Source organism: Nesoenas mayeri (assembly GCF_963082525.1).
Source record: "Nesoenas mayeri genome assembly, chromosome: 22".
NCBI classification, from domain to species: Eukaryota; Metazoa; Chordata; class Aves; order Columbiformes; family Columbidae; genus Nesoenas; species Nesoenas mayeri.
In genome coordinates, this window is record NC_137572.1 from 7,566,929 (window position 1) to 7,589,505 (window position 22,577).

The 22,577-nt window shown below is 47.7% G+C and overlaps 2 protein-coding genes across 5 annotated transcripts; one reads left to right on the forward strand and one right to left on the reverse strand.

The window, feature by feature from the left end:
* Positions 1-586: 586 nt before the first annotated feature.
* CXCR5 (C-X-C motif chemokine receptor 5) lies at positions 587-5,193 on the reverse strand (the record flags this gene model as incomplete). The annotated part of the gene is made up of 2 exons (XM_080358070.1): positions 4,980-5,193; positions 587-1,663 (listed from the first exon to the last, which is right to left on the reverse strand). Exons 1-2 carry the CDS (start codon positions 5,016-5,018, stop codon positions 587-589), a joined length of 1,116 nt encoding a protein of 371 aa, XP_080214196.1. The 5' UTR covers positions 5,019-5,193.
* A 1,890-nt stretch (positions 5,194-7,083) lies between these two features.
* DDX6 (DEAD-box helicase 6) lies at positions 7,084-21,099 on the forward strand. 4 transcript variants are annotated; one of them, XM_080357955.1, is made up of 14 exons: positions 7,084-7,207; positions 9,251-9,714; positions 11,240-11,303; positions 11,763-11,867; positions 12,664-12,793; positions 13,260-13,406; positions 13,628-13,726; positions 13,976-14,094; positions 14,573-14,701; positions 15,035-15,151; positions 16,686-16,749; positions 17,072-17,173; positions 17,490-17,669; positions 18,904-21,099. In XM_080357955.1, the coding sequence occupies exons 2-13, from the start codon at positions 9,515-9,517 to the stop codon at positions 17,663-17,665; spliced, it is 1,452 nt and encodes a 483-aa protein (XP_080214081.1). In that variant the 5' UTR covers positions 7,084-7,207; positions 9,251-9,514; the 3' UTR covers positions 17,666-17,669; positions 18,904-21,099. The 4 variants fall into 4 exon arrangements, with proteins under 4 accessions (XP_080214081.1, XP_080214082.1, XP_080214083.1 ...); XM_080357956.1 differs by lacking the exon at positions 7,084-7,207 and adding an exon at positions 7,838-8,256; XM_080357957.1 differs by lacking the exon at positions 7,084-7,207 and adding an exon at positions 7,838-8,224.
* The last annotated feature ends 1,478 nt before the right edge of the window (positions 21,100-22,577 follow it).

Below are 22,577 nucleotides of genomic sequence, written 5' to 3' on the forward strand. Positions count from 1 at the left end.
GCGGGTTTCAGCTCTGAAGATGCAGCGCTGCAGGAAATGGTGGACTGTGCTCTGTAGAAAAGCCTCATGGCTCGGGGAGTTTTCTCTTCAAGTCACAACTTGAGGATGAGCTGCTGAGCTTCAGGCGCATCCCTACCAACCCGAGCCAGTGAAATGGAGACCTGCTTGGCTTTTGTTCTTAGTCCTTGCTCACCGACATAACTCCATGTTTACCAGGTTGAGCTTCTTCCCTTGCCCCGGCACCCAGCCTCGTGCCTGGCTCCGTGCACAGGGTGCCTGCGGGCCAGGTTTGCGAGGAAGAGCTGGAAACATCAGGTCCAACCCACTGGGGTTTGTCCAGCCCTGCCAGAGTGACCACGGGACAGCCAGCGTTTGCCAACAGCTGCAGGTGGATTTCTACAGGTATGAGAACCAGGAGGTGCCAGCGAAGACAGGATTTGGGTGTTGGGTGTCTGTTAGACCTCAGTTTCCTGAAGTGTGAAGAAAGTGGTGGGGACACGCGTGAAGCACGGGACCGAGGCCACAGCACGCGTGCCGCTGGGAAGGCGCGCCTCGGGCCGGCGCTCCCCGCGGGCAGCCCTCACTGCTAGAAAGTGGAGATGGACGTGGTGTTGTCAGACTCGATCCCGCTGCCCTTCCTTGTCACCTCCAGGATCTCCTGCAGAGTCTCCTGGCTTATGCAGCCGAGCTCCTGCAGGATCCTGAAGAAGTCGTTGCGGAACTTGACTCCGACAAAGGCGTAGAGGACGGGGTTGAGGCAGCAGTGGGTGAAGCCGATGGCTTCCGTCACCATGATGGCCGTGTCCAGCTGGTCTTCCAGGAGGCAGTTCTTGGTGAAGGCTTCTAGCTTGGTAAGCGTGTTCAGGAAGATGACGATGTGGTACGGGCTCCAGCAGAGCAGGAAGACGCCCGTGACCAGGATGGCCACGCGGACGGCTTTTTGCCGCTGCAGGCGCTGGGACTGACACAGAGCCCGCACGATGGCCATGTAGCAGTAGCACATGACCAGGAGCGGCACGAAGAAGCCCACGGTGTGGTAGAGGAAGCGTGTTGCCAGCCAGACATTGTTGCCATCGATCCCAACCTCTGGAAAATAGCAAATGCTGCGGTTGCTGTCGTCTGTCCAGACTTCCATGAAGATGAGGTCGGGTAATGTCAAAAGCAGCGAGCAGAGCCAGACAGCCGTGCAGGTGAGGTGGATGGAGCGAGCTCGGCGTTTGCGGTAGGTGTGGATCGCGTAGACGATGGCCAGGTAGCGGTCCACCGCGATGCACCCCAGCAGCATGCTGCTGCAGTAGAAATTGATCTTGTGGACAGCGCTGAGGATCTTGCAGAGGAACTTCCCGAATACCCACCCGGCCAAGCTCTCCACCACGCTGAAGGGGAAGGTGAGCAACAGCGCCAGGTTGGCCAGGGTGAGGTGGAACAGGAAGTTTTCTGTGGTGGTGCGAGACCGCTTGAACCTCTCTAAAATGACCAGGACTAGAGCGTTGCCCACTGTCCCCAGCACAAACATCAGCAGGTAGATGAGAGGCATGAAGACCTTTCTGAAGGGATCTCTCTGGTTGCCGACCACGGACGAGGCTGGGTTGAAGCAAAAATAGCCCTCCAAAGAAGGGGTGGTGTTTTCAGCTTCGTAGTAACCGCTCAGCTCTACCTGGCTCTAGGGGAGAGAGAGAGAGATTCCAGTTACCAGGGGGAGTTTATGAACAGGAGAACCCGTTTAATCTTCTGGTTCTTTCTGAGTTACCTGCTGGTTGTTCTTGCTTTCTCACAGTACAGAACCCTCCTCTACCAGCTTTCCCACTCTTTGCGCCCGTCTCTGACACCAGCCATCCCCGCGCCGCCTGCTGTCAGGTATGAAGGCGGTGGGATTCCCTGCAGAGCGCATCTGTACCTCAGTTTATGTGAACTGACGCTGTCCCTGTCCGCCTCTCCTCCTCAGAGACCTCAGAGCTGCCCAGGGCGGAGCACGGCAAGGTGGGGACAGCAGCAGCCGTTCCACAGCCGTGGTGGTGGACGCTGGAAAGAGCAATCTGTTCTGTTGGTAAACCCTGTGGTTTTGAATTAATTGCAGTTGGAGCAGGAAAGGGAATCTGAAAATAACCACTGGGGCCCTGGACCGATAGCTGATGAGGAAAGCGCAACAGAGCCACCGCAGACACGGTTCACGCTCCACCCGCTGTAGCTCCTTGCGGGTGAGCAGCCTGCGTCCGGGCTGGGGTTGTACACAAGTCCTGGGCAGCTGCTGTTGCTCCCTGGTTGATGTTCTGGCCACCTCGGGCAGCTGGCTGGAGCTGGGCATTCGCAAAGCAAAGGTCTGGGATGCAGACAGGAAGCGAAAGAGCGCGGCGCGGGAGGCTCGTGGCGAGCTGAGAAACGAGCGACAATTGAGAAGAGCTCGTCAGCAGCCACCGAACTCCCCCACCCACACCCGCTCCGCAGAGCAGCGCCGAGACCTCCGTGCCAACCACAGCGGAAGCTTCTGCTGCGGCTTTCGTACCTTTCACTGCCGGCTGCAGCCGTTTGCACCTGCTGCTCCTTCCCTCCCCGGCCCGCGTTCCCACCTAAAAATACCAGCCCTGCTTTAAACAGCTTTAGAGCACTTTGGGGTTCTTCTGGCTCCCCCCGCGTGCTGCTGAGCCAAACGACCATGACCAGCCTTGTGTCTTGCCTTGTGCCTGGCTAGAGAAGGGCGCTTTATGTTTCTTCTCCCAAAACCTGAATGCATGAGACTGTCTTCCTCTAATGTAATGGTGGGGCTGCGAGCATTTGTATTCCCAGAGAACAATTATTTTTCCAGTTTACTGTAGGATTCTGGAGACTGGAGGCTGCTGCCAAAGATAAAAGCCTTTAGAAATCCCTCCCAGTCTGTTTTCTCTCTGGCTTGAAAATATTTCCTGCCTAGTCAGTTCCTGGGCTCTTTCAGGAGTTACCAACCTGCACAGAAACCTGTGATGTGTTGGCCAGGGCCACATCCTTGAACCTCTTCAAAAACAAAACAAAAGAACCCACAACCAAACCAAAAACCTTTGCGATTTGGCTCAGTGACCAAACTTGGCCGCTCAGGATGCACGGCTGACCAGCATCAGTTTCCAGCATCGCATTCGGAGCCAGAGGTGCGGAGCCTGTGCCGCTATCAGACACCATCTGATGGCTGGTGAGATAGCAGGTAGGGCTCTTACGGTAAAAGCCGCTCGCCGCTGCCGGGGAAGCGCGTGGAGCTGTGTCTGAGGCCTCCGCTCGTGCGTCTCCGAGCCGAGCTGCGAGCAGGGGTGGGAGCGGACAGAGATGAGTCGGAGACAATTAGCAGAGGATGCAGAGTCAGAGCCGGGGCTGGGACGGGAAGGGCAGGAGCCGGAGCTGCAGGAGACGCCAAGCGCGACGAGCCCAGGCTTTTCGGGACGCTGCTGCGATCCCCATTTCGGGGTCTGGAAGCAGGTGGCTGCCTGGCCCAGGGTGGGAGAAGTCCAGTGGGACCTTTGTACAACAAAAGTGCAGCCAGATTTGGGGGTAGGTGATAAACTGGCGCCTTTTTCTGTAACCGAGCAGCCAAGCGCGCGCCTGGGAAAGCCCATTCCCCTGTGCGCTTTGTCTGGGGATCCCTTTTCCCCTCTAACCCACATCTCAGTTATTCCAGGCGCTGTGTGTCAGCTGCTTTTCTCAGTTCCCCACAACTGCCAGCAGTCAAAACATTTGGCTGCAGAAGAGAAGCCGCTCCTGCGATGAGGGGTTTTCCACGTGAGTCATTCCCTCCCTCCCTGCGCCAGGGCTGGGAGACGCGCGTTTCGTTCCCAAAGCCTTAGAACCGAAGTTGCCCACATCAGTGCAAGTTACTGTTGGAGCTTTCGCTCATCCTCTCTTTGGGTGCAGAACCAGGGAAACCCACAGATAAGAGCAAAGCCTGTGGAAACGCCACATTACTGCGGTGCAGGTGCCTTTATGACTCTCAGGTCACGTCGGTCCCATTACATTGGAGAAAATTGCTAAACTAAGGTTCTGGAAAGGATGGTGTGCAAAGAGGGAATCCCAGCGCTGCTTGATCCCCCTGCATTAGAAGTGATGCAGCTTTGCCACGCAGCCGCTTGCTTATAGGGTGCGACACGCTGCAGCCTCCCTGGTGTTCTGCTGGTGGGGCAGATTTCCAGTGGAGAGTTCAGCTGGGGGATGAAAAGGGTTGAGTTTGCTTTCAACATCTCAGCAAGCATTAGCACTGACACTGAACTTCTGTGGAGGTCGGGGAGAGAAGTGTCTTTTGCAAGAAAGTTCTAAATGAAACCACCACTATTCACAAAGGGTTTTTATACTGGGTGAGTCAGAAAAAATACGGAGCCTTGGGCTTGCCCCTGCGACATCTCCTCTCTCTTCCCTGGTGTATAGCACAAAGGTGGGACAGAAAAATTGCTAAAAATTAAATCCAGCATTTTTCTCTTCAGAGACGCTAACCTGAGGTCTGCTGCAGCCTCTGAGAGCCAGCCTAATCACGGCGCTGCCGTGGACTTCCCCCGGACAGCACAACCTGTTCTAAAACGGGCAGCTGCTGTCGTCTCACTTGCAAACGCAGAGAACTACGGGGCAGAACACACAGTGTTATCACTCCGCATTAGAAGAAGTAATCGCAATTCATCTTCCCTTCTTTACAGTTCCCTTCTGGTAAATACACTGCGTATTTTTCTTTCAGTGGAGCCTACGGCAGCCTGTTTGCCAGGAAGGCAAGGGTAGGAGCGTGTGTAGTTGGACCAAAGGTTTTCACGCGTGGAGAGATTATAGTATTGGGTTTAGCTTGGGTATTCCTGCTACATAAAGATCGTATCAAGATTCCAGGGCTTTGCACGCTGTGTGCACAGTCATTCGTACTGCTGAAGGCTGTTGCACAAGGTGCCTGGCTCAGAGTGATGGAAACCAGGTTCTTCAGCCCAGCCCAGCTTTACCCGCCCTCCCCGTTGTCCTCTCGAACAAGCAAAGCCGGCGCAACTCACCAAGTCGTAGGTCTCCGATGAGTAGCTGACGGGGCCCATGGTTTCAGGGGCAGGATCTGTCTCCCGTCCAGCAATTTCAGCAAAAGTTGTTCTTTTTTGGGGTGGAGTTAGTCATTTAAGTGAGTAGGGAGGGACACGGCATGTAACAATAGAGTATTTGCAAGGCAAATGAGCTCCAGGCAGTGACCTGATTGATGTAAAGATTAGCATCTAGCTTTATAATAGTTTGGTGGGTGGGTGGGTGGTTGTGTTTTTTATTGGGTTTTTTTTGTTGTTGTTGTTGGTGTTTTTTTTGTTTTAATTTTTAAAGTACAGATTGAAGAATCCACGTTCCTCTGGCCTGTACCAAAGGTCCAGAACGTCAACAGGTCCTCTCTGGAAACCTTCAGGGCTCTGCCCCATGTCCCTCCTTGTCCGAGGGAGTCCCAAAGACATTGGGAAGCTCCGTTCCCAGGAAAACCTGTACTAGAAATCACCCCAGATCCAGGCAAAGCCCCATGATTAGTCACCTTCCCGCAGCGCTTGTCTTGCCCACAATAAAGATGTGAAAACACGATTTCTTCTGCTTGTGGAAACGGACATTTTTGGCGTGGGAATGACAGAGCTTCGGGGGGGCCACTCCAAAGCAACAGACACCAATGATTTCACTTGCAAACACTGAGAAAACTGCTGCTGCTGTACAGGCATGAGCTGCGGGATCTGCGTGTTCTGTAACGTGAAATGTGGGGAGGACGGCGGTGAGAGAGAAGAGCATGGGAGAAAGGCAGCTGGGGAGAAAGGAAGTTTAAACGAAAAACACGTCACTTCACAGGCAGCCAAGGAACTGACTATGGAAGAAAATAATCACAAAATTAAATGATAAATATTTGAGGCATGTTTTGGTGTCCATACATGGGAATTCCTGGCCAAACTCTGATTTTCAGCTGCAGGTACACACGCACACTGGAAAACTGTTCTTGTCAGGAACATACCACTTTCTTAACTTGTATAAGGTATTCTGATAGTAACAGCTTTACAAGAAGATGATAAAAGGCACTGCTGGCCAATAAAGTTGCTGTATTCTGTATAACTACGTGCCTGACAGGCACGTCTAGTGACCAGTTTGACACCGCACTGTCTGAGCTCTGCTTGAGAAAAGCCTGATCGCTGCTGGCTCTTGAACCCTCCTACCTTACTTGCCGTCTTATTTGCTATTACCATAACTAAAGCTTTGCCTGCGCTCTTATGGATGTCAGCCCTGTTTACTGATCTGTTGATTTCTGTTGTCATTTGTTCTTTTCGATCAGGGCGCAGTTTCCTGTGCATCTCCCTGCGAAGGTGGCGCAGAGCGGAGCTGGAACGCGGGTCCCCGCTCAGCAGCGCCGGACAATGAGACCTGCGGGGACCGTGAGGCTGGCCCAGGGCGTCCCTCGTGCTGTTGAGGGTAGGAGCCAATGACCTAGAATCAGCTGTAGAGGTGAGGAACTAGGAGAAAAACGCACTGTGAGCAGAAATAAATGGGCTTCCCTGTCCTTTTCTGCCTATCTTGGGAAAAAGACATGAACAAAAATTTGTCTGCAGGACAGTTTGGAACTATTTTTAGGCTGGTGTTTCAGATTGTATTCCTGTTGTGCCTTGATTTGTCAAAATCCCCGGCTAGATGGCAGCGATCTAAAAAGAAAACGACGATTTCCAGTCTGTCCCGCAGGTGGCAACGGCTCCTGCCGCCACGGGCCAGTGTTTTACTGTTCCGTCCGTGTTTGCTGCGTGCCAACGGCTGCGCAAGGAGCCGCGCTCACTCGCAACAGCGCTGTTCTTGTTGTCTTTATTACGAGCTCCGAGCGACCGAGCGCCCAGCGCGGCGGCGTCCGCCTCCGTCCCCGCGTGTCCCCGCGTGTCCCCGCGTGTCCCCGCGCGCCCCCGCGCGCCCCCGCTGCTCCCCGCGCACGGCCAGAACCGCGCCCGCGGCGGCACGCTCCCGCCCGCCCCGAGGCCCCGCCCACAACCCGTGAGGCCCCGCCCCGGCCAGCGGCGCGCGCACAGTCACGTGGCCTGGGGAACGCGGCGCGCGCCGTGCGTGAGCACGTACGTGCGTAAGGGGCGGGGCCGGCCTGCCTTGCCGGGAGGGGGAGGGTGCACGGGAGGAAGGAGGAAGCCGCCATCTTGGAGCGTCGAGTCGCCATAACAAGGCACCAAGGGGGAGCCAGAGGATTTTATACCCGGGCGAGGGGCGAGCGCAGCTGGTGGCGGTGAGGACGGGCCGGGGTGCTGGGGCGGGCGCGGGCCCGCGGGGCGCGGCGGGGGGGGCCGCTGCCGCCTGGCGGGGCTTCGCGGCCTGCGGCGGGAGCGGCGAGGCCTGAGTGGGGCCTGGCGGCGCCGAGGAGCCGCGAGCGGGGCGGGGGCGGCCGGGCCGGCCGGGACCGGCGGGGCCGCGGGGCCGGCGCGCGGGGCGGGGCCGCGGCGGCGCTGGCCGCCGGCCGGGGCGGCGGGCGGGGGCCGCTCCATTGTTCGCGGGCGGGAGGTGCCGGTGTGGCGCAGCTGCGTTCCGCGGGCGGTGCCGGCGCCGCCGCGGGGCCCGGAGGCCGCGCCGCTCCCTGCCGCGGCGGGGGCGGCGTCGCAGCGCGTCCCGGGCTCACCGGGAACAATGAGCCCGGTGGGGGCCGCTGCGTGCCGGGCTGCGGGGATCGCTCCGCGGCGGAAGGGACCGGACCCCCAGCCCGCCTGCCCGCGTGGGCGGCGCTCGGACGCGGAGTCGCGGTGCGGGGACCGTTTTCCCCTCCGACCGCCGGCTGGCGAAGTGCTGGAGCCTCTAGTCTCAGAACCGGGAGGGTTGCTGGTTTCGGTGAGGCTGTGCGTTCCGCTTTGATCTCTGCCCTTTCAAAGGGCGGTGACGAGCGCGGGCCTGAGAGGTTCCATCTCCTGCAGTTTCGGAAAACACCTCGGGGTTGGTGTCCGGGTCTTTCGGGTGGCCCTGGGTACTTCTGTGACTCGTCCGGTTTTTACGAAGTTATCGAGCAGGAGAAATCTCTCGTGGGACAGCGCGTCCAGCCAGGGAGAAAAATCCTAGTTCTGCAGAGTTTAAAGTTTTGCTGTGAGGCTGGAGTCGGCACGCTTGGAAACAGCCGGGAGGAGTCTGAATTCCTTTTCTATCCTCTCGAAATGGTCTTGAATGCGCCTTTTATTCACTGGGGCAACGCACCTTCTTTCTGTGGATGCTGAAGTTAGGAAGCGGTAGTCTGCTGGTTTTTCCTTTGCGTTTTCCCAAGGTACAGACATGTTATGGCGAGAAGTTGTAGAGGTGAGCCTGCTTTTTGTTGCTGCTGAAAAGTTTTGGACTAGCAATGTCTTGGTTCCCTAATACCATTGCTAGGAGGTTTTCAGCTCTGGGCCATGCTTACTTTCAGTATGTAAGGTGCAAGACTTTATTGCTTTACAGTTTTGCCAACCTTTCTGTTAAATACGGTGTTAATATTAAGTCATGTGTACTGAGTGTTACCTTTTAAAGCACAAGGTGAGTTGTTACTGACAGCTGGAAGGTAACGTCACATGGAACACATAAGCAGGAAGCCAGATATCTAGTGTAAATGTATATTACTTACCGGTTCGGTTACTTAAGCTTAACAAAACAGGAAGCTACTGTCAGTTCAGCTTGCCGGTGTTGTTAGTTTCACTGTTCCAAATGGCGTCAAATCAATACCCAGTTTAAAAGTTTGAGTAGGCTGGTTGAATAACTTTTTGGGTTGGAGGAGGGTAAGCTGCTTTTTTTGGTTGTGTTTTTTGTTGTTGTTGTTTTTAAATGTAAAAAGATAATATAATTTCTGTTTCCCTTTCAAAGTGAAAACGGCAGAGTAACTTAAGGGATTTGTTAGCTCTAACTGGAACGTCCACTTCATATTGTGATCTTGCTTCCTGTCACAAACTTGTGCATAACGTTGTTGCTCAGCATTTGAGGGTGGCTTTCCTGTGTCCCAGAACTGGGGGAACGTCAAGTATTGGCAAAGCAATTGATACCATTCTTGCTTACTTTGATGGGGGGGCAGGTAATAGTTCTCAAGCATATAGCTGTTTAGAAAATTATCTTGGGTTACTGAGGGTGGTGGGCACAGATATATAGAAAGAGGGAAAAGGTTTGATGCTTGTCGTGATAATTATCACTGAGAAAACAGAAAAGCAAATACTGTTGTTGCATGCTGCCTAAGAAGAAGTGATTCTTAAAAGACAAAGGTAAACTGATGTGATTTTATGTAGAGAAAAATCCGCATGCTAATTGTTATCATCTGCTTCTCTTTCAGATTGAAGCAAGTGAATTCTGATATAACTCAACTTTGTTAGAGGGCTTTTTTTTAAAAAAAAAAAAAGTTGATCCACAGTGCATCAGAGCAAGTTACTACTTTACTTTTGAGTGACTTACAGGTGCTTGCCTGCATTGCAATAAAGGACTCATATATTGAGCAAGACTTATTTATCTCTTCGTTTTGGAGAGTCTAATAAACTGTTATTACAGTTTCTGTACTGACTTTCAAAGTTTTGAAGTCTAAAAAGACATCTTTAAAAACATGAGCACGGCCAGAACAGAGAACCCTGTTATAATGGGTCTATCCAGTCAGAATGGGCAGTTGAGAGGCCCTGTAAAACCCAGCGGGGGCCCAGGAGGTGGAGGCACACAGACTCAGCAACAGATGAACCAGCTGAAAAACGCCAACACAATCAATAATGGCACTCAACAGCAAGCACAGAGTATGACCACCGCTCTCAAGTAAGTGCTGGTTCTGGCTGCTGCAAAAGTCGTGTTTAGAAGTGATATATGGGGAAGTGTTGTTCCTATGTTGAAAAAGTTTTTCCTCTGTCGTTTTATGATGTTGGTGGTTAGAATTGTCCTGTGGTGGGCATTAGACAAAGCTGTATGTCCATGTACGAGCTCCTCTCTGTCAGTGCTCTTTGCAATGTGTTTGTTGTGAAAATCAAATGTGACGCTTTCCTTTTCAGAACATGTAGTCGCTGGTCAGAGGTAGCCTCCTGAGCAGCAGTAGCATCCTGTTTTCTTTGCTTGTTGTGAACGGTATGAGAGGGAAGTTGGGGAGCGGCAAGGAACTGAACTGAAATTTAAGACAGAGGAGGAAATGCCACCTAGGCTCAGTCTAGTTGTGTGTTCTTTTCAGTTGTTTGTTGCAGTCCTTTTTCATGGTGAGGAATATTACAAAGTTGGTTATCTTTTGTCATTGATCTGAAATAGTAGCGCTTACTCTCCTTGGTGTAATGCTTTTGCTTTAACTCTTCAAAACATGAGTCAAGATAATATGGTACCACTCTGATACCCTCCTACCATCAAACTGGTTTTGGAAGTGTGCTAATAATACCTGAATGTGGTGAATGGAAGTTCTGAAAGATGTAAAAGACTTGGATGAAACGGTATTGTGGTGTTGTTGTGGTGTGGTTTGTTGTTGTGGTTTTTGCTTGTTTGTTTGTTTTTCCTACCTGTGTCTCTTTCTTCCCCTGAAAAACATTCACTTTTCCTTCACGAATTACCAAGTAACAAAATAAATGTTAGCTGTTGTCAGAGGGTGCATAATGGAATACCCTAGTTCTTAAAGTTTGTCTAACTTGTTTCCCTTTAAAAAAATTTATCTTTATCTCTTTTGAAAATGGGTTACTCTGAATTAAACTGATGAGTTAAACTTATCAACATTCACTTGTAACTTCCTGGGATGGGCGAAGAGAAGGACTTGCTCCTCTCTGTACAGTGGCTTTTGAGAGAGGATGGGTGTCTAAATCTCACTGAGAGCAAAAGAGAACATTTGATCAACAAGTGGAATGTGTGCTGACTTAATTTTCTCCCCAGAACTGTTTTTTGGCTTCTCACATTACTCATGGGTTAAGAATGGATATTCCCTGGGCAAGAATTTTTATTTATTTTTTTTTTTTTCAAATGATGAAATATTCTCATGTGGATTTATTATGGCCACTAAGTCAGTGTTCAGTTTTAAATCTCTGTTCTGCTGGATTGATTCAGTGCTCTAGAAATGGGACTTGAATAATGACTGGATGAAGATTTTACAAATTGTCTGTGTGCTTGGCAGACTGCTCATTTTCTCTGTTTACTGTTTCCTGCCTGTTGCATGCTGCATAGCTCAGAGAAGACTTGAGCTCATATGTGTAGGTGCTTTAAGCTTTCTGGAGGTTAATATTTTATGTGTTTGTCGCTGTACTGAAGAAAATAACATGCAAAATGAAATTATTCAGCCTTTTAAAAAAAAAAAAAAATAATTTTATTTTTGCTATAGACCTGGTGATGACTGGAAGAAGACTTTAAAACTCCCTCCAAAGGATTTGAGAATCAAAACTTCGGTAAGGATGGTTGAATTGTCAAATATTAAATAAAAGATGTGTGAGAATCTTCAGTGACAAAGTATTTGTCCTAAGCAAAGATTCAGAAGCAGTTCAGCTCTTGCTGTTTCAAATGAAGAACTGATTTGTTCTACAACTGTTCGGGAGAGATGCTTCTCTTGGCAAGTTTGAGAATGGACTTTACTGTGGGTTTCTTATTTCATTAGTGTTACAGCATGGGACTGATTGTCAGTGTCTCTTGCACAGCAGATGGAAAGACGTCAGCGTATGTTCACAGTACTGTATTTGGTTGTGAGAAAGCTGATGTTTAGCATTGCACAGTTTAGTGGGAACTCCTGTACAGGAATGGAATGCACTTTGTGGTCTTCCTGCAGAGGGAAACTCATGAAGTCAGACCAATCTACAGCTGGAGGTTGTGTGACCTTATCTTACGTATGTGCTTTTTTTCTGATTGTTCAGGACGTGACCTCCACAAAAGGAAACGAGTTTGAAGATTACTGTTTGAAACGGGAGTTGCTGATGGGAATTTTTGAAATGGGCTGGGAAAAACCATCTCCTATTCAGGTTGTTTACAAACTGCTCACAAGCAATGTTTAATTTTTATAACTTTACTGAAATTCTTATTAATGCTTAAGTGTCAGATGCATCATAATTTAGGAAGGCTGGGGTTGTGCACGGTAAAACTCAATGGCCCTTTGGGGAAGGTGTAAATTTCTAACACCCAGCTAAATCACTGAGTCGTACTATGGGTGGCTTTGGAGTGGGACTGACACTTCAGAAAAAGCAACTTGGATTTTCCTTTTCACTGCAGAGGCATTAGTGTGTTCCTGTTACTAGCAGCCCTCACATAAGCAGTCCCAGTGAGAACAGGGTGGTTGTGTAAATTTTCCGGAAAACTGACTTACATAGGCTGCATACCTTTAGTTGTTGCAAAGATAATTATGGCTTTATCACAGAGTCTTGTTTTTTTTATCATAAGCATCTGGAAGGAGCATAACAGAGATTATGGGAGAGAGATTAATATGTTAGCAAGTCTATTTTTCTGTGCCTCCATTTGCTTTTACGGCTTGCTCCATTAAGAACTGTTGATGTGTAAACTTGGGGGGGCTGGTGGGGGGGAAGGTTGAACTCTGTTTTAATTGCTCTTTGGAGGATTATCCTTGACACAGTTCTGCCACTTTATCCCCTTAAGGCATGAGAAAGCTATGGCTTTTAGGTAATTTGCCTGCTTGCAAGCTATTCTGTACATGAAACAATTAGATTTTATGTGATACTGTTGGTGTGGAGAGTTAAATTTGGCTGGCTGCTTTAGCGAGCATGACTTGTGATTGCTCACGCGCTGTCTGTTGCTGTGTTTCAGGAGGAGAGCATCCCCATTGCTTTATCTGGTAGGGATATCTTGGCTAGAGCGAAAAATGGAACAGGCAAGAGTGGAGCCTACCTCATTCCTTTACTTGAACGGCTAGACTTAAAGAAGGACAATATACAAGGTCAGTTGAGATGAATCTCACTTACCTGCATCTAGGTAACGGTATGAGTCGCTACGTAGCAGACCTGAATCTGAAACTGGTTAATGACATTGAGCAGCGTAGGGTATCTGCTCGTACTTTCAAAGCAAGTTAACGGGGAGTGGTGAGGGGAGGTGGAGTTTCAAAAGGTCCTCGGTCACTTTCAAAAGCTTGAAGTGGAAGACATCTTATAGATTTTGCTGTCTTGCCCTGGCAAATGGATTTGGATAATAAGCAAGCGTGCTGTCTTCAGGACTCATGCAGAGGGAACATCAGGGGATGGAAAGCCCTTGCATGGAATTTACCTTGTCGTAAGCAGTTTCTAAATCTGGATCAGAATACTCGGAGTGGAACTCCAAAACCATAAAAGTATAGCTTTTGTGAAGTTTCTTAGTATTTAAGAGACAGTGTGTTACTAGTAACTCACACTGATGCTTTTACCTTTCAGCAATGGTGATTGTTCCCACCCGTGAACTAGCCCTGCAGGTCAGTCAAATCTGTATCCAAGTCAGCAAACACATGGGAGGTGCCAAAGTGATGGCAACAACAGGAGGAACCAATTTGCGAGATGACATAATGAGGCTTGATGATACAGGTTGGAGCCCTTTTGCTACACTGTAGTTGCTGTTTGTTCGTGGCCGTGGGATTTCTGCTCATTATTATTCTTTGCCTGTTACAGAACAGACTGCAGTATGCCTTGTTCACTGTTTATATGCCATCATCATTCTCTGACTGTTCGTATGAAACATGGTCAGGACTGATGGAAACATTGTTTTAGTTGCCTTAACCATTTTTTTTTCTCTTTTAACCTTACAGTGCATGTGGTGATAGCTACCCCTGGGAGAATTCTCGATCTCATCAAGAAAGGAGTAGCAAAAGTTGAGCACGTCCAGATGATAGTATTGGATGAGGCAAGTTGCTCATGTTAAACATTTTGGGATTTTAACACTAAGTTAAAGCAGTTGTATGTCTCAGCGAGTCTCCTCATTATGCACAGCCTCAAATCAAACATTCCTTTGATTCCATTTAAATCAAAGTGCTGGAAACCTGGAGAGGATAAAGTTCCTTTTGCTGATGAATCCAGTCTCCAGCAGCTAAACCACACATCTTCTGAAAGCTTGCCCACTTAAACTTACTCTTTATTACTCCTGTTGTTACAGGCAGATAAGTTACTGTCTCAAGATTTTGTTCAAATAATGGAGGACATTATTCTGACGCTGCCTAAAAACAGACAGATCTTGCTTTACTCAGCCACTTTCCCTTTGAGTGTGCAGAAGTTCATGGTGAGTGCAGATCTGTTCATATACATATGACGGTGAAGTTCCATGTGCAGTGTGTGAATGAGTGGCACATAGCTGTTAGTGCTTTTTTTAATGCATCCAGACTTCACTGATTTAACCTATACCAGCCTGAGGCAGAAGTTTGAAAATAATTTTTGACCTGACATAGCATTTTGACAAAGCTAGGTATGCACAGGTCTTGCCTGTAAGGTACTGTTTTCCACTTTGTACATTAATTACGTGCTGTCTGCGCTGTTTTGCTTCCAGAGGGTATTTGTGTTTGGCCTGCTTGGTCATGTTGGATTTATAAGGAACCCTTTGAAATTTTACCCACCCTGTCTGTTTTGTGTGTAGCATGAAGAGTGAGTGGCTGGGTAATGCATCCTTGCCGTGGAGGAAGTTCAGTGTGCCAGAGGGTGGGAAGTACTTCTGTCGTTTTATGTGTAGATATGCCTGCTTTATCCTTACTTTTATTTTTCAGAATTCCCATTTGCAGAAACCTTATGAGATTAATCTGATGGAGGAGCTGACCTTGAAGGGAGTTACCCAGTACTATGCTTATGTAACTGAGCGTCAGAAAGTACACTGCCTCAATACGCTGTTTTCCAGGGTAAGCAGCAGGGCTGGTTCAAGAACATGTGGAAGCTTTTTTTCCTTTTGAAACCAAGAATAAGACTGAGGGTGGCTAAGAGAGCTTAAGGAAACTTTTTTTCTTGACAAAATTTGCTAATCTTGTGATATAAGCTGAAGCTAGAAATGTGTGCTGCTTGTACTGCACCTTTGTGTTATAGAATCTTGATATTTAACCCCCTTGTACCAAAACATAACACTCTGTAAGTTACCAGCAGCACACCTGCTTTGCTTTCTTTCTGGAAGGACTTAGGTCTTGGTTTATTTGTTAGTCAAATGCTGCGTTTACTGAGCACACTACGTATATATTCAGCTCCAGATTAACCAGTCGATCATTTTCTGCAACTCCTCTCAACGGGTTGAATTGCTAGCCAAAAAGATCTCCCAGCTGGGCTACTCCTGCTTCTATATCCATGCTAAAATGAGGCAGGTGAGTATGAAGTTAACAATGCTCTATTTCACACCACCCCAGGCTTTACTGTCTAGTTGAATTAAGTCTTGTGTTTGCTTTAAATTTGCATGTTCTTTGAAAACTGAAACATGTATTGCTTTGCTCTCAGTTTGCATTTAGACTTCAGCCGTGTACCCTTTAACCTCTTCCCAGACTGTTCATTGCAGGTGGTCAGTTGGTATGTGAGAGGTGGCTTTGATCCAGCCCCTTGGCGAAAGCTGCAACTGATGTGTGGTGACTGAGCCCCTGTGGCCTTGGTGTAGATGATGAAAAATGCCAGCGTGGCTTTGCCAGCGCAGAAGTTTTGGTTAATTGTACGTTAGCTCACGTGTCCTTGAGCTTCTTAGCATAACTTCCTTGTTTTCAGCCAGTGCACTAAAAGGTGTTATTAGAAGGTTGAAGTGAGGCATATAAAACAGTAGTACTTGGAAATGTTTTTTTCACTTTATATGTAAGCTAGGAAAAAATAAAATGAAAGCTTTAGAGGAAACCTAGCTTGCTCTTTGTGGAACTCACAGGTAATGCCAGTGTTTGCTGGGCCATATGCAGACCGGTAATTAAGCAGAGACAGAAGTGGTGTCAGTATTGAAAATGGAGAGATAGGCTAAGGGTTTTCCTTGAAGTCTGATTTTTTGTATGCTTTTGATCAGTCCACAGATGACCTTTGTGGCAAAATGCACGTGCGTTTATGCGGAAACCTTCAGCTTGTTCATTCCCACTGTTAATTTCATTCCTTAACAGTGATACTACTTAATCTCTGTATGCCCCAAATTGACTTGTTTATGAGAGTCTTCACAGACAATTGACTCATCCCACCCCCAATTCTGAATTGATAGTGAAAAATACTCCATACTGGAAAAAGAAGTTCCTGCCAGCTTAGATTTTTAAGGGAATGAATAAAACATGCATTGGATTTGGCAGAGGACTGGCAGAAGACGATAGTCAAAATATCAGGAACTGTGTGTCACGAAACACAGTCCTACCTGCTTTCTTGCAGTTGCACATATGCTGGTGCCTGTGTTCACTGCTTGCAGAAATCGATATGCGATGCGTCTGATTGGGGAAGAGGAGGGCTAGTGGCAGCTTCATTAGCTTGGTGCCATTCCTTTTAATAACAGTCTGCCGTCAGCTTAACTTCTGGGTGCACATTTAGTGTAACTTTAACTTAAGGTACTCCTGTTCTGAGGTGGCTTTGATGCAACTGTGGGAGTCTTTAAAACACAGTTAAGTGTCTAAAAGTGATACTGGGGCCCCTCTGTTAAGTTCTTTAGAGTATATGGGTAAGAAGTGCTAAAAAATGTGTTGTAGCATCTTAGTTTGACTCAGCTGTTTTGTAACTTGAATATAGCTGAAACTCATAGCTAGTTTCGTTTTTGGGGTTTGTTTTTTGTGTTTTGTGGTTTTGGATTTTTTGTGTGTGTGTTTTGTTTTGGTTTTTTTTTTTCCTTTAACAAAACAAAAAAACCCAACAACAACAAAACCCACCACTTTGTTTATATGTATCTATTTCCAGGAGCACCGCAACCGTGTATTCCACGATTTCCGAAATGGCTTATGCCGCAATCTTGTTTGCACTGGTAAGAGTTCCTGCACGTTTTCCTGTTTTTCTAAAGGCTGCAATAGAAAGTGGATTAGCCATTAGCCCGGGTGTGATGGATCACTAAAGCCAAACTATACGTTTGTTAAGATGTCTTTGTCAAGCCTGCACGTAGCAGGATGGAGGACTCCTTTAGGCAGCAGGTCTTGTCTTCTGTGACAAACTGTAAACTGTCTTCTAATGCAAGGGAAGCTAGTATCTGAAAACTAGTGCAAGCCAGTGTTAATCATTATGAATCTTTCCACCCTAAATACTGCCAGCATTTGATCTCATTTAAATTAACTTTCTGGAATCTTTTTCAGATCTGTTTACCCGAGGTATTGATATCCAAGCTGTGAATGTGGTGATAAACTTTGATTTCCCAAAGCTGGCAGAGACTTATCTCCATCGTATTGGCAGATCAGGTGAGAGGAAAAACACCTTTTAGGGGCAGTTTTGATGAGGACTCTCTTTCTTAGGATTGAATTGGCTTATGGTTTTTATTGCTGTATCTGAGAATAATTGTAGGTAGTTTTGATTTTTCCAACGAATTTATTTTTGGCTATCATCTCAATGGCTGTCCTGACAAATATCTGAATAAAGGGCTGTTGTCTTGAAACTGGCGTGAACAGCTGAATGAGGGAGAGAAAAAAAAAAAAGATAAATGCATATTTTGCTTTAACCCCAGGAGCCCTCTATTACTCTAGTTCAGTGTTGTTTGTTTGTTTGTTTTTTTCCTAGGTCGCTTTGGTCATCTTGGCCTGGCCATCAACTTGATCACCTATGATGATCGATTCAACCTGAAAAGTATTGAGGAGCAGCTGGGAACTGAAATTAAACCCATACCGAGCAACATTGACAAGAGCCTGTATGTGGCAGAATACCACAGTGAACCTGTAGAAGATGAGAAACAGTAAACATGTGCGTACATAAATGCCTTTCTGAATGGATAAGTTGTGTTGGATGTGAGGAGAGATGACGTGTGTGTGTTACTGCAGGGGAAGAGGGAAACTGGTGTGCTGAAAGGCTCTGAATGTGAAAACAAGGGTTTGAAATACTGTCAGGGCAAGGAATTCTGCACACGTCCGGAAGCTGGGAGGGGAGGATAGTTGTTTTAATTGAAATGCTGACCGTATGCGAAGGAGACCAAAAATGGGGTAAAAGAGGGAGTGGGGAGAGGCTAGGATTGCTACTAGGATGAGGGGCAGAGAGAAAGGCTGTTCTCAAAAAGGCAAGGACAGAAAATGGGTTGCTCTGGGGGCAGAGAACCCAGAGAAGGGCCTAAGCCCTTCACCAGTTAAATGGAACAGGTCCAGGCTAAAGCTGCTGCATCTGTGGCATCCTTTGGCTCACAGAACTCTTGCAAGTAAACAAAGTAGGTAATAAAGCTGTAATTTGTTTTTGCTGCCGCTTGAGGTCGTCTATGGAGCTTTCAGAGAAAATGAGGTTTTGTTGTCGGCGGCTAGTGAGTGCGTCTTTTCTGACCCAGGGTGGTGTTTGATCTGGCTTTAGTTAAGATGCTATATTGTGCAAGATCAGGCACTGTACAGTTTGGGTTGGAAGTCATTCTTGTGTGTACTCATCTCGGAGATCATGCATTGGAAAGGGACTTCCAATGAAGCTGCTGGAATTTTGCTCAGGTAACGAAAAGTTTAAAATGAACTGATGTTCCTTCTTCGAAATCGTTCAAGGATAGCTCTATTCGGTCACGCCAGGCTGACCTGCAGGCTCTGGCTGAACTTTCTCCATGTTTTATAGATAAATCAAGAAAAAAAACCCAAACAAAACAAACCCAAACAAACAAAAACCAAAACAAACCCCCAAAAACAAAAACCCAAAAACCACAACAAGTGATTAAGTTGGAACCAAGGCTTGTGGGTGGCTTCTGTGAGGGGGATGCTCTGGTCTTGCCTGAGAGCTGTTTGCCGCTTCCCAGAGGACAAGGAACCGGCAGGTAGTCCTACTCCATAGGTATAGTAGGATGGTAGCAGCGCCTCCTTCTGTGAAGCTGTGGTTGAGGTTGAGCTGTTCCAAATGCCCTTCGCTTTTCCAGAGCTGCTACGTAGTCAGTGTGATTCATTACTTACATTCTGGTTTTGCATAAAATTGGTTTAACTGTGGGTGTTGCGGTTGTGTTTTTGTTTTTCTTTTTTAGGCTTTGATTACACATGCCAGAAGGTGAAGCCCTTTGATCCGGATCTGTGACACATCGTTTCTTTGGGGATACCCTTCTCTTTCTGGGTTTTTCTTCGTCTTTTCGTTTCGGAACTATGAAGACTAAAGAGCTCGGCCTTTTTTTCTTTTTAAATTTGGCAGCAAGGAAGAAAGAAGATAAAAGGAGGAATGTCTTTTTGTTTTTCCACTTGTTTGCACTGTGTGCTGATTGAACATTAGTTGCACTAACTGCTGGTTTTAATTTTTTTTTCTCTTTGGGTGGGAGGGGCAGCAAGGGAAGAAGAGAAACCCTGAAAAGAGAAGAATCTTGGTGAACACAGGCTTGTCTGCTATTTCAAACTCTTCAACCGTCGACTGAGTGCATTTCAACTTCTCCCTGGTTACTCATCTGTTTTTAAGCTCAAGAGCTTGTTACTTATTCGTGCAAAGTGCCTTATGCTATGAGACCATTCAGAATATCACCTTTCCGACAGCCCAAGGAATCAACCGCTGTTTTTGGTTTCAGGTCAAAGTTCCCCTCTCTTCCCCCTCTCCTCCTCCCCAAGTACTCAAGCCCAGGGCTGGGAGGTGAACCATATTGGTAATACTACTTATTTCTTCAACTTTTTTCTTTTTTTAATTGGAGGAGTTGATATGCATCTGCAGTTCACCCACACTGTAAATACGTGTATTTAAAACAAAACCAACTTAAAATCTGGGCTGGTTAGGTGCAGCATCATAGCTCCAGAAGGAAAGAGTAGCCTGTCGTCCTTTGCAGGAGCCATAAGAAAAGCCCTTTGCTCTAGCAGAACACTAAAGACTGGTTTCCATAAGTCTCCATCCGTAGTTACAGCACTTGATACGTAGACTTGTTTCAGAGCCATGGCCCTCTTTCCTCTGGTGCAGTGTGTCCCATAGAAAATCAGATGTGTATATTGTACAAACTTTGTAAATATTTTTTTTTTTTGTTTTTCTGTTTGGGTTCATATATAACTTTTTCTTTTGTGATGAAGGTTGCTGAGGTTAAAGGGATTAGACTGATTATGGGAGCAGCTAAAGATGAGAGGGGCTCAGTTTTCTGCAACACTAACCGATGAGAAGTGCTCTGACCTCCGCGGAGAACAGGCCTCTACAGGCGTCCCTTGTCAGGGTGGGTTTGCTCTGGTGCTAGCAACGTTGTCCTGTGCCGCTCACATGGAAGAGGTCACTCGTGAGGCTGCCGGGCCCCACAGTCTGTAGCTCAACCTGTTGGGAGATGCCCTTCAGTTTCCCCCTTAGAAACCTGAGGAACTGTACAAGCTCTGAAGGGGCCGTGGCTTGTGTTCCACCATGGCGTGAGGGAAATCCAGCAGGTCTCGGTGTTGCTGCGCAGTATATGCATAAGGCGTGAATTTTGGATTTAAAGGAACCATAGAAAACCAATTTACATGCATAAACTGACAGTTCTGGAGCTTTATGGGATTGATTCACTTCCTGCTGCATTGTGCATTTTCTGCCCAGAGCAGCCTCTACACAGACGTGGGAGCAGGTGAGGGCAAACCCCTCGTGATGTCAGAAGCTGCAGAAGGCTGCTTGCCATCTTCTCCATTTTGGCATGAACTGCTGTCTGTCGTTTTGCATTGTATATTGCTGAAAAGTGCTTTCTGGTCAAGTAGTGTTGCTTTAAATTGTGCCCCTCCCACCATGCTTGATGTTTGGCCTGATCTACAGGCAAAAGGAGTGAGACAAATCAAAACCGTACTCTTTTTAAATTCCCTTTTAGCCTGTTCACCAACACTGTCAGGAGGCACCTGGATGAACGCAGTCCCTTTTGCTTGGTCGTTTATTGTGTATACAGATGCTGCACTCACACCACGCTTGCTTACTTTTGAGGCAGGAATTAATTGTCCTAATTTCTTCCCATTTTGACCCTGTTTCTTTCTTTTAATTTCGAGTAAAATTGTTTGGAACTACAAGGTGGACTTACCTATCCATTTCCTTGAGGATCATAAATAGCAGCCAGGTGCCTCCTGACAACAGCTTTACAAGATGGAAAGGTTTTTGTGTTTGGGATTTTTTTTCTTTTTGTCAGCAGTGACTCCGTAATTGTAGCAAATGCTGCACTAGATACAAACTCAAGAGCTTGGTCACAGACACTGTGAGCCACACAGCTTACATTTGACTGGCAGGTACTACATGTAAACAATTTTGGGGTGCTTTTTGGGGTTGGGGGTGGGAGTTTGTGGGTGGTAACTTTGACCAAAAGTAAAATCTTGCTCTTGTACTGCAGCCAGCTTATGATTTTCCAGAGAGACAGAAGAGGGATCATTTCAGTGCAACAAAGACAGGAAAAATGTAAATAAGTTTTGTATCGTCCCAGGGCGCACACGCGTAACAAGAACAGGACAGCAGTGTCGGGTCAGACGTGTGCTCTGTGTGGATTTGTGGTAGGTTAGCCTGGTGCCATGCATCTGTGATCCCTCTTGAAGCACAGAACTTCTGAAAGTATTACTTTGACCTTGGCCTCGAATTGAGGATTGGCACTTACCTGAGCTATCGGGGGCACCATTTTAGGTGGCTTCTTGTTGAGGAAGAAGCAGCCTATTTTTGGTGCTAATAGGCTATTTTGTAACAGATGCGATCTTGCAAATGGAAAGATGCTCCAAAGGACTAGGGTAATCCTAGTGGCGCTTTTTTCCCCACCCCCCCGCCCAGGAGTGAGGCCTGTGTATAAATCTTGGCTTCCTGAGGTGCCTCGCGAGCTCCTGTTTTTGCTGGTCACGCACCAGCCTTTACATTTACACGTTACTTGGAGCCCCCAGTGGTGAGCCCTGGGTCAGATTCTTCCTCTGACACAGACGACGCGAGTGAGAATCTGGTGTATTCTGCACTCTGTCCCTTGGAAGCCTCGAAGTGTCACTGTGATGAAACGGAGCTTCACAGCTGCGTGAGGTGGCTGTGAAGAGGGTGACGTGAACCTTCAGCCAGCTTACGTGAGGGAAGCTGCAGGCTGGTCTGTGTCTGGAGGGCTCTGCAGTTGCTGGAGGGTTTTCCCAAAGGGAGGGGGGTGGGTTGGTCTCAAATACACGTTTCGATTTCCAGAATGAGATGGGAGCATCTTTCCTTTGCCCTCTGACTTTTTTTGTGGATAAGAACAGGGAAGCTCAACATGAATTCATGTTGTGTACATGTTGGTATCAAATCATCTCATTCTGATCTTTTGTTCTTTATTTTTTACTTGGGATGGGGGTGGGTGTCTGCTCCAAGGATTTAATAATGCTTCACACACTTTTTTTTTCCTCAAATGATTAATAAGACGCAAACCTGAGCAGACGGCTGTCCTGCCTCAGTTTCTGTTGTAGGGCATACAGAGATGCTGTGTCACATCTCCTGAGCTGCTGCTGCACTGGTTCTTGTGCTGGTGCTGGACTCCTTGTGCCACTGGGGTCGAGCAGCTGTTGCTTTCTGAGGGCAGAGCTTTGTTCCCAGGAGCTGTGGCGTTGTGGCTTTAGTGTGGGCAACAACAGCCTGCGCAGGCAGTTCTGCGATTGCCGTGATCTTCTGGTCCAGCTCTCGTGAATCGCAGTTGATGATAAACCGGGTCTCTGGACCAAAGAGCGTCTAGTCTGCAAAACGCGGCTTTGGCAGATTGTCCTGTGGGGTTTGCTCAGTTCATGGTCGTGTTGCTGACATGTC

What these genes read in the sequence shown, in the direction of transcription:
- DDX6 (XM_080357955.1), top strand. Translation starts at nt 9,515, where the DNA reads ATGAGCACGGCCAGAACAGAGAACCCTGTTATAATGGGTCTATCCAGT. An exon ending in GATAGTATTGGATGAGGCAA is followed by an intron (nt 13,727 to 13,975) that starts GTTGCTCATGTT and finishes TGTTACAGGCAG; the next exon opens with ATAAGTTACTGTCTCAAGAT. An exon ending in TGAGTGTGCAGAAGTTCATG is followed by an intron (nt 14,095 to 14,572) that starts GTGAGTGCAGAT and finishes TTTATTTTTCAG; the next exon opens with AATTCCCATTTGCAGAAACC.